The 16,933-nt window shown below is 42.2% G+C and overlaps 2 protein-coding genes across 4 annotated transcripts; one reads left to right on the forward strand and one right to left on the reverse strand.

The window, feature by feature from the left end:
* Positions 1-2,647: 2,647 nt before the first annotated feature.
* si:ch211-167j9.5 (tyrosine kinase receptor Cad96Ca) lies at positions 2,648-12,870 on the forward strand. The gene is made up of 12 exons (XM_035435238.1): positions 2,648-3,127; positions 6,247-6,315; positions 7,005-7,101; positions 7,291-7,483; positions 7,802-7,940; positions 8,029-8,127; positions 8,213-8,373; positions 10,012-10,149; positions 10,276-10,387; positions 10,775-10,874; positions 11,278-11,377; positions 11,520-12,870. Exons 2-12 carry the CDS (start codon positions 6,267-6,269, stop codon positions 11,574-11,576), a joined length of 1,245 nt encoding a protein of 414 aa, XP_035291129.1. The 5' UTR covers positions 2,648-3,127; positions 6,247-6,266; the 3' UTR covers positions 11,577-12,870.
* A 510-nt stretch (positions 12,871-13,380) lies between these two features.
* LOC118236679 (intraflagellar transport protein 20 homolog) lies at positions 13,381-16,853 on the reverse strand. 3 transcript variants are annotated; one of them, XM_035435240.1, is made up of 5 exons: positions 16,755-16,853; positions 15,193-15,360; positions 14,891-14,976; positions 14,379-14,482; positions 13,381-14,274 (listed from the first exon to the last, which is right to left on the reverse strand). In XM_035435240.1, exons 2-5 carry the CDS (start codon positions 15,317-15,319, stop codon positions 14,193-14,195), a joined length of 399 nt encoding a protein of 132 aa, XP_035291131.1. In that variant the 5' UTR covers positions 15,320-15,360; positions 16,755-16,853; the 3' UTR covers positions 13,381-14,192. The 3 variants fall into 3 exon arrangements, with proteins under 3 accessions (XP_035291131.1, XP_035291130.1, XP_035291133.1); XM_035435239.1 differs by lacking the exon at positions 16,755-16,853 and adding an exon at positions 16,564-16,720; XM_035435242.1 differs by lacking the exon at positions 16,755-16,853 and adding an exon at positions 15,717-16,195.
* Positions 16,854-16,933: the final 80 nt, after the last annotated feature.

A 16,933-nucleotide genomic window follows, 5' to 3' on the forward strand; every position in this document is an offset into this window, starting at 1 on the left:
GTTCCCGTTGTTTGAAAAGCTTGTTTTTGTCATCGATTCGCACGCCCGAGAGTCTGCCGTGTGCTTGGGAGAAGACCCTCGGCATGGCATTTTATGATTTGTGTCATAAGAGACTGTAAGTAGCTGTGTAGACTAAATTTAAACGTGTACATTTGGGCAGTTCTTTCAATTTTTGTGCAGATGTTACTTGTTGGGTATATTATCTGGCTTCCTGTAGCACTGAATTGAGAGTTTTCATTAGCAGAAGCATTCGAATCGCCGCTGTGATCGGACACGTTTTCTTGCACGTTCTGATCTGATTCATGCCTGCCGGTGAGTTGGAGGGGGGGATGCCCCCACCCCCCACCCCCCACCAACCGCTAACATCTAACTGGAACCATCACAGCTAAGCTGGAACCTGATTGGCTATTGAGGGACTTGAGTTGAATGTAGGTTGAAAGATGCTCGTGTGGTGAGGTTCTGGGAGCACGCTCACTCTTGGCCAGCGTTGGTGACGCATTGTAAAATCGGCCACAGGCTCAGAATAGCTGTCGCCCATGGCTTTGTGGCCTACTGTTCAAGTAGCAGACAGTCCTCCTGGATGTCGAGTCTGCTCACCCTTCATCACAACAGCGATGTGAAAATCTCATAGATGTTAGCGAGCGCTGTCGGTGGAATGGATTTAACTGTGTTGTTGTTAACTTATTTATACGTGTAAACTCTCCTTTTAATTCAGTTCATTTAACTGAAAAAACTGAGCTGTCGAATACTAAAACCACTCTGTGAGAAATAATAATTGTATAATGATGGTAGATGATATGTGGGTGAAATGATGAGACTGAACGAGGACAGGTGTAGTAGAATGCAACTGCTTTTCATTTCTCTTTTTAGAACTGCGCTGGCTTTGAATGTGGGAGCTAGGCTAGGAAGGGTCTCTACTTTGATGGCATTTGTTTACACAGCGGATGCCTTCATCTTACAGCCAGATCAACTTACAGTCTGTAACTCGTGTTTTATGAAAATACACTTTTCCTCTGTGGTAGAGCTGTGGCATTTCAGGTTCTGTACGTACTGCACTCGTCGGTGTGATGGCACTGTCCCCCAGCGTCAACACAGCAGCGAGTTTGGCCATGATTCTCCTTCTCTAGCCCACCTAGCCCACTGTAGTCTGAAACGTGTACATGTGCAAAATCAGCATAGATACGGCTCGTTCTCTTAACGCGCTCATTTTAAAGCTTTTTAAAATATTTTTTATTTTATTTTAATTTTTGCCTGCTAATACAGAGGTCATTTTGTCCGATAAGGAGCTAGGTCCACAGTGGAAGAAGTGCGGTGTACTACTGAATCGTCTTGTCCTTTTGTCATTAGCTGTAATCTATTTGTTAAATTAATTCCGACGGACTGACGGATGTGTATTCATTTAATGAAATTTATTTTGTAAAGTATTGTGTAAAGAATTTAAAAAGAAAAATACATTGCACTGACATTGATTCTGGAAAGATAAAGCCCATGTACATATGTGTGTTTTGGAAAAAAAGATGTGTAGGAATTTGAGATGTATAAAATGTACCTGAATGTAGTTGTGTATGGAGTGAATCTTGTTTATCTGTAACTATTGTACGAACAACCAATTAAATACTGTGGATGAACGCTGTGATTTTTCCATCCCGATGTCATTTCTGAAGGGAGATTTGATGATGTTTATGGCATATTGGGAGATCACAGGAGAGTAAGAGCAGGCTCATGTACTGTGTGTGCTGTGCTTGCTATGCTAGTGCTTCGTTCATTCATGTCTATGAAATACTCTGGGTTTATACATACTGAAACCATTCATTGAATTAGCCTGAGCTGGCCATTACAGAAATTACGCAAATTTCATAAGTTACACAACACATTAGACTGATACAGCACTCAGTTATTCATATTCAATTATGCAATGATTCATATTCGTTTGCTCCAGTAGAGATACTGTAAGTGGAGTTGCGTATGGAGGCAATCTCGTTCATCTGTAAAGTTAATGTGCCACCTAATCATCCCCTGATTTAATTGGCCAGAAACTGTGCTCTTTCTCTCCACCTGAGCTGATCTGTGGTGAGCGTTCTGGATCAAAATGGCTGCCATGCACACCCACGTAGGTGCTACACATTGGTGGTGGTTGAGGTGAGTTTCCCCCTCACTGTATCACTGTAAAGAATTGCTGGGTGGTGAGAAAAGCACTTTATATTATTATTATTGTTATTATTATTAATAAACTGATAGTCTGACATGCAGTGGTAAAGTTTACGCAAAGTATTTAAGACCATTTCTACATGTTGTGAAGCTGCAGCTAGCGCTAGCATCGCCGAGGAGCATGAAGTTTCTTTCTTGCACTTCAAGGCCAGTGTGATTTCTGTGGCGCGAGGTAGCGCATGCCTGTGTGCTCGTTTCTGTGACCACCGGGCTCTAAAAGTGCAGAGGAAAACCGCAACTCTTCACTTCGCTGCCGTCTGCCTGCGCTCAGACCTGCATTCTCACAGGTTTGGAGCCGTTTCTCTAAACTGAAACCCCCCCCACTGACATTCAGCGCTGACCACCTCAGGGTGAAAGGAAATACCCCCCCCCCCCCTCTCCTCCACCTCCCTCCCGCCCCCCTCCATGGCCTGCTTACAGACTGACACAGACACGCATTCAAGAACCACCAGCAATCAACAGTGCGACCTCCAGTGCAGATGCCAGTATTTTCCTGAAGGAAATCTTATTTTTCTTTTTTTGGTATGTTAACACAAGGCACATACTTATTTTTAATTTGCCTGCAAGTGTGATTCTAAATTGCATTTAGTATGCATATGTAAGTACACTGCCCTTGCGTTTCCTATAGAGGTCTTCTGCGTTACTCACCCACTAACTGAGAAGGTGTTTCCCACTCAACTAGGAGGAGACCCGTTTTAGTAACACGCAACGGATGTAGAAGAGCGTGTAAAGGAAGCGTTTTTGTGCTTAAGTGCTCTTTGAAATACGCCTTCCTAGAAGCATAAATTGTTTTCACGGGTCCTGGACATCAGTTGTACACCCAGAATTGAAGAGATACGTGTGCTAAGCCAGATATCCTGGACTGCGTCAAAGCAGAGCACTGCTGTGCATGGCTTGTTTCACACCATCGGTGAGCTAGGTAAGCCAAGCCCGTTTGCAGTAACCTTATTTCTGTTATAGTTATGAAATGTGGGGTTTGACTGTTAGATTTCAGTAATTTAAGGATTACCCTGGACAAAAATACGAAAATTCCTTATCATTATTGTTGTGGCAGCAGTAGCAGTAGTAATTAGAACTCATTTTTACATTGTGAAACACATTTTTATTTTTATTGTGTATTAAATATCCTTCCCTTTAAAGGTAATATCTTTATTTAAGAAACATTCACTGTGCAAACTTATTGGTTCTTGTAGAGTTGCCCGGAGTTGTAAGCATTATACATATGATAAGGCACCCGAGTGTGTTATAACAAATAAATAATATGGTTATTGTAAAAGGCATCATACATCTGCATGAACTGTAGCATTTTGAGAATTGTGCTGACAAATAAATATCTTGAACTATTTGAAGTCCATTGTTAGGGAAATTATAACCCAACAATTATGCTCTATAATGACAATTCAGTTTACAGCGTTCCTTTTTATGGTCATTTTCTCATAAAGCGGACTAGATTATCTACATTTTTTAATCCAATTGCCATATGAAATGGTGTCAAATGAAAGGTAAAAGACTGAATTTCTAGGGTATTGAATCAGAAACCATATCATCCACTTATGTTCAGACCTAAAAATTGAGATTAATTATTGAATATTACAAAATAGGAAGTCTGAAAATCTGCAAGTTACAGTACAAGCCAGTATTAAAGACAATAAGATTACCTTGATAAAATGTTATTTTTACTCTTTTGGCAACATCCTTACAGACAGTATGGAATTGAAATCCACAGGTATACTTTCTGTATGTTATCAATCTACTATCCTGATGACCCTGTTCCCATCATTGCTTTACCATATTGTAATTCACTTAACTCTTTGTAGTTTAACATCCGAAAATATTTCAATGAAAAGTATTATAGCTTAAGTTCTACAAACAGACTTCTGATAAATATCTTTTAAGCAAAACTTTCTGTTTCGCATTATGATCGCAAGTTCAAAAATTCAATCTGAATGTCGTTCTGTTGCTGTGGAACCGCCCTTAATGGAAAATTGCCCCTTGACATTACATGTCCATGGTCATCGTCATAGTTTCCATAAAACCAAAGCGGCCCATCCGAGGCTGGAGCCATTATTGTAGCTCTGGTTTCTTAACCTCTTAAACCGCTTAAACTCTTTAAAGCATTTTGCAATGATTTAGTTATCTCCCAGACACTTTAATTAACCAGCGAGCAGCAACCTCAAAATATACCTTCGATTCTCTCACAGCTTTAAAACGTTTCTAAATGGATTTTCCCCAAAATACATATTTTTCAAAATCTTCAGAGAGTTTGTGGAAATTATTTTTTAATTATAAATCTCTGTCTGTGGAATCAGCAACAAATAAATGCGCACCCTCTGCGGATTCACTTTTTTGCCTCTCACTTGTGTGGGCTCTGTAAGTTTGATTCTGCCAACTGATAGAGATAGCCATGGCCAGTGCCATCAGTTGTTCTTATTGAAAAATTGAGCTGGAAGATGATATATTCTTTGACATTACATGGCCCCCTTATCAATCTATTTGTTCATGTTATATGTCTGAAAACTTATGAGAAACAATGCCATCCTGAACTGTTAATAAAAAAACAATGCTTCCAACGATAAAGAAGCACTTTGAAGGTTTAGCCCTCATTCACCTGCTTCCAGCGATCAGATCATTTGGTCTACAGATCATTGAACGGCTTAGCGCCCTCCTATCTTACCTGCGCACTCGGGTCCTCTGAGGCCAGCCTTTTGACTGTACCAAAGACCAAAAATAAAGTTGGTGAAGCCTCTTTCTCCTCTTATGGCCCTGAAGCGTGGAACAGCAAACCGCTGTCTGTTCGCATGTCAGAATCATTTGACATTTTTAGACAGGATCTAAAAAACACATCTGTTTAGTGTAGCCTTTAAATAGAGACTACGCAACTCAACCTCAGCTCCCACATTCTTTTTATTATCGTGTATCGATTCTATTTGTTTTGTTGTTTTGGTTTTTCTTTTCTATTCTTATTGTGGTCTTCGGTGTAAAGTTTTGTGTGCTTCTATTGAATGTTCTTATTGATCCGCTTAGATATATTTTTGTATAGCACTTTGAGCTGCTTTTTGCATGAAAGGTGCTATATAAATATAAATAAACTTGAAACTTGATCAGCGTTGTGGATTGGTGGCTTACTGTATGTCAGAGTACGAAGTGTAACTGAATGTGGCTTGCCTAGGTAGGACTCACTCACACATTCTGATAACCAGTCATGTGCTGGTCCTTCTTCGGCCCGAGATCAGGGAAAAGCACAGAAGCTTTGCTTTCCCTGTAACTGTAGCAGATAGACTGGGAGTAGGAATACAGCGTTGAACAGAAGGCTAAAAACTAATTTAATGGTAAAACCATTCAGTGTAGGTCATATGCTTTCTGTGGAAATGTGGTGCAGGGCAGGGGGGAGGTTTGTCTTCACAAACAAAACCCTGTTTCAAAGAAGTTTAGCACTACCCCTCCTGCCACATTCCTGGCTCAAATTGATGTTAAGGTTGCTAATATGAGTACATATTAATATCAACATGGATTCCAGAAAATGTGTGTCATAAGCCCTATTCGCACGGGACTAGTATTTCCTGGGGACCTCGTGTGATTTAGAAATTACCCTCCCACGTCTGTGTTTCGTGCGGTGCATTCGCACAGGATAAGCGAAGTCTGTATTTTACTCGAATTTACTGACCCCCATCATCCCCCCCGGATATGATTGAAAATGTCAAGGCTCTGCTCTCCGTAACAGTAAAATACGACCCCAAATCACCGAGATGCCGATTTGCACAGGACTAATATAATCACATGACCTCTGTGTTTGGCAAAATATGGCAGGTAATTTGCGGTGGAATTTTTACTTTACAAATTACGGACATGGCAGAGTCGCACGGGATTAAGATCACAGACGACCTCCGCAATTATTACAAGTTACTAGAGGTCCCCAGGTAATACTAGTCCAGTGCGAATAGGGCCAAGGACACACCAAAAAGCACATACCATATTTCTTGTTTTCTGCAGAGCAGGAACAGTCCTCTGTGCTTTTCTGACTGACTGATAATATTCTAGGCCACTGGACTTCACCAGCCATGTTAACCTCCACAGCGACCACAGTGACCCAAAGGACCGCAAAGCGAGGTAAATCACCTTTTCTCACATTATACTGCAAAAACCAAAAAAATAAGTTGAAGTATTTTAGTCTTATATTTAGACTTCAAAACTTATTTCTAATGCTTTTTTCTTGATTAAGACAAAAATATTTCTAATGATGAGAGAGAGTTTGCCAATGGGGTAAGAAAATTTCACTTATCAAGCAATCAGTTACTTCAAACAAGCTAATATTTTCTAATTGAGGGGGCGGAAATAATATTTTAAGTTGCTAGACTGAAATAGTTGTTATGACGGACTTGTTTTGCAGTGTACCTTTAGGACCAACTTTCTGTGGTAAAAGTATTTTCTGCACTGGCCATCCGCAACGTTGAATCTCCATACACTCACTGGTTGGCTGATTCTGTAGCTTTTACGTGTGATTGGTGAGATAGTGATGAATGCTGCAGCTAACAAACTCATCATTGCTCTGCCGCATTCCATATGGAAATATGTATATGTATGAGTATGTGTATTTGTTTGTTTGTGTGTGTGTCTGTGTCTGTGTATTTGTGTGTGTGTGTCTGTGTGTGCGTGTGTGTGTGTATTTATGTGTGTGTGTCTGTGTGTGTGTGTCTGTGTCTGCGTGCGTGTATTAGGAGTATTGTGAGTTTAACTGGAGGCACTTATCCTGCCTCCTCTCTTTTGTGACGATGCGGTGTGCTCACCTCTTCTCCCAGGCGCCGTTGGCATGGACCCGCTCACCTACAGCCTCATCGGCGTCACGGCCTTCTTTGCGGTGGTCATGGCTCTGCTCGTGCTGCTCTGGCTCGTCAAGTGAGTGTCTGCGGACGCCCTCGCCCGAAGCGTCGAATGGGCCTCGAAAGCGTCGCGAATCGCACTTCTCCCAAACGCGCGTGCAATTATTCAGTCCTAGCTCCTAATGCCGCGCAGACGGCAGGGACGGGAAAACGCAGCCGGCTGCGCCAAACTCGTAACCCTCCCGCGCTCTTCTCCCCGCGGCAGATATCGCTCGCTAATGCGCACCATTCGGGAACTGAGGGGGGAGCAGCGGTTGCAGAACATCCCTCCGCCGGACGCCCCGGCCTCGGTGGACACGGTCACCGTCACGCTGGGGCAGGCGACGCCCTCCGACAGTCCGCTGCAGAGACAAAAATCCAAGTCGGCCTCCAGGTCACTATGGAAACCATCGCAACTGGTAAATGCCTCACATGCAGTATATTGACTGAGCTAGCTGTGACATCACAAATGCTTGTAGAGTCTGAGTAAAATTGTACTGAATATATTCACCAAATGGATGGTGCATCAAAATGCAACTGAAAATGGGAATTTGCATCTCCCTTAGATAGTACATTTTTTACATTGCAACTACCATTTGTAGTTTGCTTTGCTAAATCTGTCCTTGCATGGCTAGCACACATCTGACAGGGTCCCCCTTCGCTAAGGCTGACCTACATTTCCTAGGGAAGCAACTGCACTTAGGCTTACCTCACATTGCTAACACTACATTTCCCAGAATCCTCGCTTCACAAAGGCTGACCTGAGCCTAATGCAGCTCATCAAAGCAGGGAAGGAGGGTGTGTTCTACAAGGCAAAGATGACGAGAGGAACCTGCAAAGGCCACTCGCTGTTCACCTGCAAGATTACCAAAGAGGGTAATGACCATCATTAGCACACACACTGCTAATATTCAAGTAAAGCTGTTCTGTCCTTTTCGTTCTAACATTTGTCCCTTCTCGCTAGGCGTCTCTGCTAAACGGGTGAAGTCAGAGGTGTCCATCATGAGGAAGCTGGGACACCACAAGAACGTGCTGCAGCTGCTGGACTGGAACACCACCGAAGGTGAGGGAGCAGCTCCGAAGTCCTCCATGTCTGACTCCCACAATGCACTGGGCTGAGCTGTTGCTCCTGTGTGCCTGGTCCCCAGACCCCTACGTGCTGATCCTGGAGTACGTGAGCTGCGGCACCCTGCGGAGCTTCGTGCAGGCGCACCGGGACAGGCTGAGCTCCGACAGCGAGCTGCAGAACCTCTTCACCGTGGCGGCCTACCACATAGCGCTGGCCATGGACCACCTCCGCGCCAAGATGGTGACTCGCGCCCTCAGCCGCGCCTAAACCGGGAGCCCATTTAAAAACTTTTTTTTTTTAAAAAGCAGCTTCTGTTGCCAAAAGTTACCCACAAGAGTCATTTATCAAATTGGCTGTATTCACCAGCTTCAGTTCACCTCTAAAAAAAATGTTACATAGGAACAAGTACAGTTTTCTGCTGTCATTGAGCTTATTAATAAATGTAACTAAAATAATTTGGGTCACAGAAATAACAGGGCAAATGAAATAACTGAGATCAGAAGTGGGGATGAAATAGACAGAAACAGATAAAGCCATCTGGGCAATGGTTCCCATTCCCTGCTCTCAGAGATGGGCAAAGATACATCAAAATGTATCTTACTACAAAATACAAAATACCCCTCAACTAAATGTATCAAAATAAAATACAAAATACTGGAGTCAGAAAATGTATCAAGATAAAACACATGTATTTTCAAAATACAGGAAAATACATTTGTAACATTGGGTATTTTGATTTTGTTAAAAATGGCAGAACATTCAGATTTTTATAATGTACACAAGGCTCTGGTGAGAATTTGAACCACACAGGAAGGAAAAACAGGAAGTAGAATGCTACTGTATATGCATATGCCTGTACTGCGTATGTACATATTTTACCCAGGCATAAATACACTTGCACACACATTCATGCGTGCAAACATGGTGATACAGCATAACTACTAGGCTAATGTTGTTCAAGGGAAGCTAGCCACTATTCGTTTTAAGTGGCTCTCATCAACTGAGCAACAACTAAGTTAGGGAGTGCAAAGAATTAGATGGTCAGACATGTCTTGGTAAGGTTATCATGAACATAAAATGTGTACAAGCTCCCAATCTCCATCTTCCCATTAGCTACCCAACTGACAAGCTAACTTGCTAACCACTAGCTATGCACCAGTATACAGGGCTCCAGACTAACTTTTTACATTGGTGGCACTGGTGCACCTAACTTCTTCATTTGCACCAGCACATAATTTAGGTGCACCCAAAAAATTGCAGCTCATTTGTGTCACTACAATCAGCAAAATGTATCTACGTATCTACACAAAATTCAGGAACTCTGCTTTGCTGCATAATTTATTTTTATCGCAAAATGTGCATCATAACACAGCTACATTCACAGTTTTTACTTCACAGAAGATGAACTTGATCACAGAAATACTTTGAGTAGTGCGGGCTTACAAAATCACTGTGTGTGAGCGTGTCTAAGTGTATTGTTCTTCATTTTAAGATGTATTTACATGATTTTTTTTATGAATCATGGAGAAAGTATTTTGAGTATTTTGAAAATACAAAATTACTCCACTCTAAAGTATCTTGTTACAAATTACATTTTAATTTTTTCAGCCCTGTCAAATACAAATGACAAAATACTCAAAAGTAATTGAAATACGTATTTCAAATACAAATAACAGAAATACTGCCCATTTCTGCCTGCCCTACACGGTATGGCATTAGCATCCTCCTGCTGCAAAACATTCACTGTACCTGCCACAAGGCTCTAGATATGGCACACCTGGACACTACAGCTGTGCTTCTGCTCAGGGTCTGTCTCACACACTTCTCTGTGTGCTGTGCCAGGGTCTGTCTCACACACTTCTCTATGCGCTGTCCCAGGTGGTGCACTGTGACCTGGCCCTGCGGAACATCATGGTGAACAGCTTCCCCCGGGAGGTGAAGGTGGCCGAGTTCGGCCTGGCCCGGGACCTCACCCGCATGAGTAGCCGACGCAGCACCCGAAAAAAGCGCCGTGGGGTGAGTCCCCCCCCCCCCCCCCCCCCCGCAGGCCGCGCTGACCTCTGACCTCCCTCCGGGGGTCAAAGGGCGCTCGGACCGCATGCCTTGGCGGCTGTGACACGTCGCCCTCTTGTGTTCATGCAGGAACGCGTGCCCCTGCGCTGGTACCCTCCAGAGTACTTCAGGAGCAATTACTACAGCTTCAAAGGGGACGTGTGGGCATTTGGCATAGTGCTCTGGGAGATGCAAACTTTCGGTAAGTTTAAACCAGAGGGGCACAACACCTCGCTTTCAACAATGAATGCATTCGTATTTATTTAACCATAACCAAATATAAGTCTCTGTAAATGACAACATGAAATGTTAACTAACATATGCAATGTATTAGCTAATGGAGTAAGCGAAGCAAACTACAGTGGTCTCCACAAAGGAAACATACCATGTATAAAATATAGAAAAGTCATCAAAATGAAAGATATTATATTTAGTCACCCATAATAAATTCTTATAAGAGAATATGATATGATAAATACAGCAATACTATTTTGATGTTCCTTTAATGCATTGGCAGTGTACATTTAAGTAAAAAAAATCACTATTAGGCAATGTCCTGCTCACGGTCTGCTGTGTATTGGTGTTTTAGGCACCTTGCCCTACCCCAATTTTGAGAGCTCAGAAGAGGTTATCGCCCACATCTGCGCTGGACACAAGAACGCAGACCCTGAGAACTGCAGGCCAGAGTTGTAAGTGTGCAACTGAAACACTAAAGGAAGCAGGTTTGCATTCACAAAGGAGAAGATAATATATTGAAGCATTTTATTTGTAATAATGAGTAACTTACAAAAAAAAAAAAAAACATTTTACCCACAGCAGGGCTAAAAATGATAAACATTTTAGTATTATGCCTCCAACGCAGATGAAAGCATTATGCTGAGAGAGTTGGATAGATAGATACTGAAATGTCTGTGGTTTTGCACCCTACATTGCGTTGTTTGCCTACAGCCAGAAAAACGTAAAAATCCTGTAAAATGATTTCTGTTATCATTTTATCTTTAAAGTGTGTTTGTTGGTAGCCTCTGTTTTGTAGCATCGTTTTCTCATATCGCTGATTGACTGGGCCTGCCTCTGTGGTCGCCATGTTTCCAGACTCCAGGTGATGAGCGACTGCTGGCTGGAGCCCTACACCCTGAGGCCCTCGTTCTGCGACATCATCCAGATCCTGGAGGCCGTCCTGGAGGATGATATGGTGAGTGGCCCAACCGCTTCCCCCCCCCCTTCACCCAAGACTCCCCGTGCTGTTAGCCCGGCTGTGGCTGCTATTGACAGGGCCAGACTGACTTCCTTCCCCAGCTTTTCCAAATTTGTCTCCTTTGCACATTGTCATGCAGGATTATGTGGACGTGGACAACCGGAGGCCACTGGCCCCCGGGCCCCCTAACAACTGAGGATCCGTGGAACAGGCCTGGATCTCTGCCCTTCCAGCACTGACAAGGCCAGCCCTCCATGCGCTGCGCGCTTACAGCATCAGTACAGGAAGTGCAAATGGACAAACACTCTTTTGAGCTTCACCAGCCTTCCGCTAATGTAGGAGAAGTGGGAAGAGCAGGAGATTTTCAGTGCATTAGCCCACTATAACGGCAGTACCTAGGGTGTGTGCACGTCTGTTGGACGTCTGGTGTCTCCAATCGAGGCATCTGTTAATGTAGCGATGGGCTGACTGTTACCAGGGTTCCCGCGGGCTGACACATTATTGGCCGAGTCAGATGCAGGGGGGTTCCTGGTACCCTGTTCAGCTGTGGCTCCTCTGTTTGATTGGCTGACTGCGGCTGCGTGCCCCAGCAGTACCTGTACAGTTCCCTGGAGCAACAGTCGCACTGCTCATCGGGCAGACTGCAGAGGGGAAAGGCAGCGGGTGGCTACGTGCGCTTGGAGGACTTGCATGCTAACAGATGCCCTCTCAGGTTAAACAAGGTCATTGTAGCTGTGAGCCCACAGATACAATTGGCATTCCAAATTTGGGGAGAAAATAAATAAAAATAAATATATAAACACCAGCGAAACAAATACAGAAGACACACATACCCGTAGCTCTCATAACATTTTACCCAAAACATTACAGGACGTGCTATAAAATGATCAAGACTTGTGCGCTTGTCTTAATGACTATTGCTTTAATTTATTTTTCTATTTTAAAAAATAAACGGTTGCCTATATCTTTGCATATTTATATAGTCCTATTTATATCTATGTAACTGTAACTGCACAATGAGTCCTTAGGGCCAGCTCAGATGAAAATCAGACAGGGCAGTAATTCATACGCAAGTTGTATATGACATGTTTTCACATGTATCACGGGTTGATAGGGGGAAAATGTTTGATTTTTGAGAAAACATCTTTTAAGTGTCAATTAATATAGTTCAATCAGAATTTGGAATTGTGGATCCCTTACAAGAAATGTCACAATTCTAAATGTTATGCAGGTTGCTGAGATGCTAATAAGTCTATTTTACGGCATGTTCTTGGATTAAACATCATCATTGTAGCATTGAGCAACAATTTGTGCAGCAATATTTCTGCGATCAGTCCAAGTTTGTAGCGCTTGACAGATTGAAGTCTGACCCCTAGTGGCTCCTTTCTCAAATGACTACCCAGTCTCAGATTATCTTTGAGATAGAGATAAGTTACGTTAATAGAAGTGCAATCAACACTGTTAAAAAGGGTTTTGCCCACAAATAAAAATGCTTTGCAAAAAGATTTTTTCATTGTCATATAATGTATTTGGAATGGGCTTTATGCATGGAACTTTATGTGTAAAAATCGTATCCCATAAGACAATTGCATTTGATACATTTTCTTACTGTGATCTGAATTCAGAGGTCAGGATGTTTACACAGTTGACTAATACACCTACAAGTGCTTGGCCAGGAAAGGAAAAAACCTGCACACAAATCACCAACCCAATGTTTCACCACTTCTTCAACAATACAAAAAATAAGTGAAATTTGCAAAAATGTATGCGCGAGCCACATTAAAGCAGAAGTAAACTTATAGGGATATTTGAAATTTCAGCTGAAACGTATTAAATATATGAATGCCAACACAGGCATGAAGTACACAATGAAATATCAAACATCACAAAACCTGATCCAAAACCACAGAATGTAAAGATTCATTTTGAAACCAAAACTACAAGCAACCCCATGAGTTATATGGTAAGTATACAAACTACCACTCAACACAGTCAACACATGAAATTCAAGTAATCTGCAATTTTATTACGCTTTGCACTTGTTTTTAAGGCACATTATAAGAAATGTGGATTATGTACCAGAAGTAACAAAGATTATGCCCGTACACATGTAAACAAAAAGCATTTACGTTTAGAATGTACACTGTCTGTATCACTTCAAATGAAACAAACTGAATTTCCTGTTTTCACAAAATATTTGCCTGTGGCCCGGTCCAAATATCGGTTATAACATCTGAATAACACATAAGTCACACGGAACCAACATCTGCAATGCTGAAAATGGTAAATATAACAATACTGAAAATAATACAAAGATTCATAATTATGAAATGAATTACAGTACCATTCAATTATTTCCTGTATTTTTGTATTTTTCATTAATAAAAACAAGCCAGCTATACAGAACAGCTTATTTGGTATAAATAGTATAAATAACAAGCGCATTGGTAGATAAATAGCTTTTCCATTTGTGCTAGTTGTGTGACAGGATGTCAAAAACATAGCATTTTTGGTCCTAAGTACATGAACTCAACTGGCACACAATAAATCCTAATATTTGTTGGAAATCACACCAACAATTGCAAAATATCCTCTCTTCCTCTTCGTAGAAAATAAAAGGGATAAAACAGCCTGCATTGCCGTCTCTGGTTGTGTATACGAATATGATTTTCCTTCTAGATGCCTCCGTCCTTTCGTAATGTTGTGGGGAGATAAAGCTGTCTGAGTTTATGTGACAGGGGCCTGTTCTACGTGAGGCCCAGAAGTACTCCCTGTAAACTTGGGCACACCAAAAGCAGGCCCCTCCACAAGCTCACTTCTGCAGGATGAACTGGTCGATGAACTCGCTCTGCTCGGCCTCCACCTTGGACAGCGCCTCGTACTCGATGCGGTACCTGTCAGAGATCAGACAAAGCGCCACAGGTTTTTAAAACATCCCGTAACGTTTCTGCGACTCGTCTGGCGCACCAGTAAGATGAGAGGTCAGCGGTGCGCTTGCCTCTCCAGCTGCATCTTCTTCTCTGCAATCAGAGCCTGCAGCTGCATCTGCTGGGCCTCCCGCTGCTTGGCCACCGACTTCAGCAGGTTCCTGGCGCCGATGGCCTTCACGGGAATTTCATTCAATTAAAGACTTCAGTTGAAACTAATTCAGTTTAAAAACAAAAACAGAAAAACACAATGACCCTACCACCTTCCCCCCTCCCCCATCTCCCTTTTTAAATGAAAATGCTCTTGTTTAAACATTGTGTGCACATATAACATGCATCAATTTTTTTATTCAATGTTCTTTTACTTCAAATTATTTTGGTAATATTTTGAAGGCATTTTTTATAAGTCTCTATTTGAGTTTGCAATACCAGGATGTTGCATGTTACCACAAGCAGGTAATGTTGTTTGTTTAAGTGTGTAACGCTTCAAACAAACAAACAAATAAATAAATAAATAAATAAATACAATCAATAATGTGTAATTCTACTAAATGCACAGTAAACACCCTTCCACTGGTCATACCTTCATCTTTTCTGTCTCAGCTTCCTTAGCCAGTTCATCCACCAGCTCGATTAGCCCACCAACAATCTTTTGAAACTGACCAATCTCTGGTAATGAGCATCACAATCAAAAAAACAGGTAAGTGAATGCTATTCACAGCAAGGCCAACCCAAAATGCATTTCACTGCTTCTGATACTGTAAACTACAGGCTTTAAAAAGCACCATGCATGACCGTACAGGTGCAGTAAAAGTAGTCCCAACAGTCCCACTGGTATGTTTCTCTTCAAAGTACTGTACAACAATCCTGCCTTCCAGAACTTACTGTCCACAAACTCTTTGCACTCCTCCTTGAGCTCTGTGGTCTTCTGGCCGACCTCTGGGTCTAGCACCCGCAACTTGTTCAGCTCGTCAAAGTGAAGGCCGGCCTCTGCTAAGGGATCTTTCGCCATGGCTGTTGCCCAAGCCAAGGAAGCAGATGACAGCTGTCGATCTAAATAAAAGCACTAAAAGTTATTGCACATTACACCTTGATTTATGATTAGGAAATGGCACACCTAAGGGCAAGACATTCCCGTTTTAGTAACTGAAAGTCCAGGCACATGACCCAGACTGCAGATTTACGGATTTTTTACTTCTTTCTAGCCAGTAGGGGAGCTAGGTAAATACCTGTAGGTGCAGATAATTATTATTATTATTATTATAATTATTTATTTTTTTAAGTTAAATTGTGACAAAATTCTCGGGGGGCGGCAGTGGGCTATGCGGATTCGTTATGGTTGCCCCCTTTAGCACCGCCACGGTTTCCAGCATAGGTGTTAATTACCAGTGAGCCACTGACTGAATCACCTGCTTTTCAAGGGTCAAACAGTTGATGGTTGAAAGGCATCCAGTCAGATCCTGAATACTAATGTTCAGTATATTAATTGAAGGAACTAGAAGTGTCGACCCCTGAATTTCCAGCAGCAGCAGGTGACGCTGCCGTTATTTGGTAGCTAGCGAACTAACATTTGTCGACAAAAGGGAACTGCGCCAACAATGCCAGCCGGCGGAACATTACACTACCGAAAATGGTTAGTTAGCTTGCTAGCTACGCTTTAGCTACCGATAAGCTTTTTGTTGCAACCCGACGACGGGAAGTCAACCACATGAGCAAGCTGGGTAGCTTGAGAGCCTACAGAGAGCTGCCGGTGTCTAAATATAACACTAATAATAGCAACCTATAAATAAATAATACAACAGACTAATTAACCTAGCTAGCTACAGTAGCCAATGCTAGGTAAAGCTGTTAGCTAGCTACACAATAAAAGGGCTCGCCAGCAAGTGATGTGGCGAAGAATAACAGTGCTAGCTAGCTCTTAAGTCTCTCACAGTATTAATATTAATTGCAAATTAACACATAAATTAAGATAGGAAAATATGCCAGACCAATATAATTTAGCCGCAATTCGCAACTGTTGCTCTGTTGACTAGCAATCAACTGACGTTAGACTACCATTTTTGCTGAGTGTGACGACAATGCTAGCGGCTGGATATGTGGCACATGTGGAGCAAAAACAATTGGGGTTCAACTTAGCTGGCTTGTCTGCAAAAAAAGTTCCTTAAGCTTTATTTGGTTAAATGACTCAGTAATTAAAGTTCAAATTTAAAGCTATAAGAAAAGTATCACTCAAACAATTAGATCAACAACACTCACCTTTCGTTTTGTTTTAGTTCGTTGACTAGCCAGCTTGTTTATGATTATGTGGCAGTGGAGCCAGCAATTAGCTTACGTTAGCTAGTTTAGCTGGATAGGCTACGTCAAGTAGTCCTATTCTTGAAGGGAAGAGGAGGGGATTGAATAACAGTAAATGTGGAAGAGGCGCTCTAATGTTACAAAATACACACCTGTAGGTGGCGGTATCAGAGAGCACAGTTCTGTGGCCAGGGTATGTTCAAGCCTAAAAGTAGCCTAATATTATACACAGGAATGTGTAAGAAGTTTTATGTTCTATGCACATAGGCAACGTTAGACTAGAGATAACGTCAATCTGGAACGGAAGTTGACTTTCCGACGTGCCCTTGTA

The sequence above is a fragment of the Anguilla anguilla genome, chromosome 9, assembly GCF_013347855.1.
Source record: "Anguilla anguilla isolate fAngAng1 chromosome 9, fAngAng1.pri, whole genome shotgun sequence".
NCBI classification, from domain to species: Eukaryota; Metazoa; Chordata; class Actinopteri; order Anguilliformes; family Anguillidae; genus Anguilla; species Anguilla anguilla.

Coding starts and splice junctions, on each gene's coding strand:
- si:ch211-167j9.5 (XM_035435238.1), top strand. CDS start 6,267: ATGTTAACCTCCACAGCGACCACAGTGACCCAAAGGACCGCAAAGCGA. Junction 7,102..7,290: donor GTGCTGCTCTGGCTCGTCAA/GTGAGTGTCTGC, acceptor TCCCCGCGGCAG/ATATCGCTCGCTAATGCGCA. Junction 7,484..7,801: donor TATGGAAACCATCGCAACTG/GTAAATGCCTCA, acceptor TACATTTCCCAG/AATCCTCGCTTCACAAAGGC.
- LOC118236679 (XM_035435240.1), bottom strand. CDS start 15,319: ATGGCGAAAGATCCCTTAGCAGAGGCCGGCCTTCACTTTGACGAGCTG. Junction 14,977..15,192: donor GTGCAAAGAGTTTGTGGACA/GTAAGTTCTGGA, acceptor GCTCATTACCAG/AGATTGGTCAGTTTCAAAAG. Junction 14,483..14,890: donor CTGAGACAGAAAAGATGAAG/GTATGACCAGTG, acceptor ATTCCCGTGAAG/GCCATCGGCGCCAGGAACCT.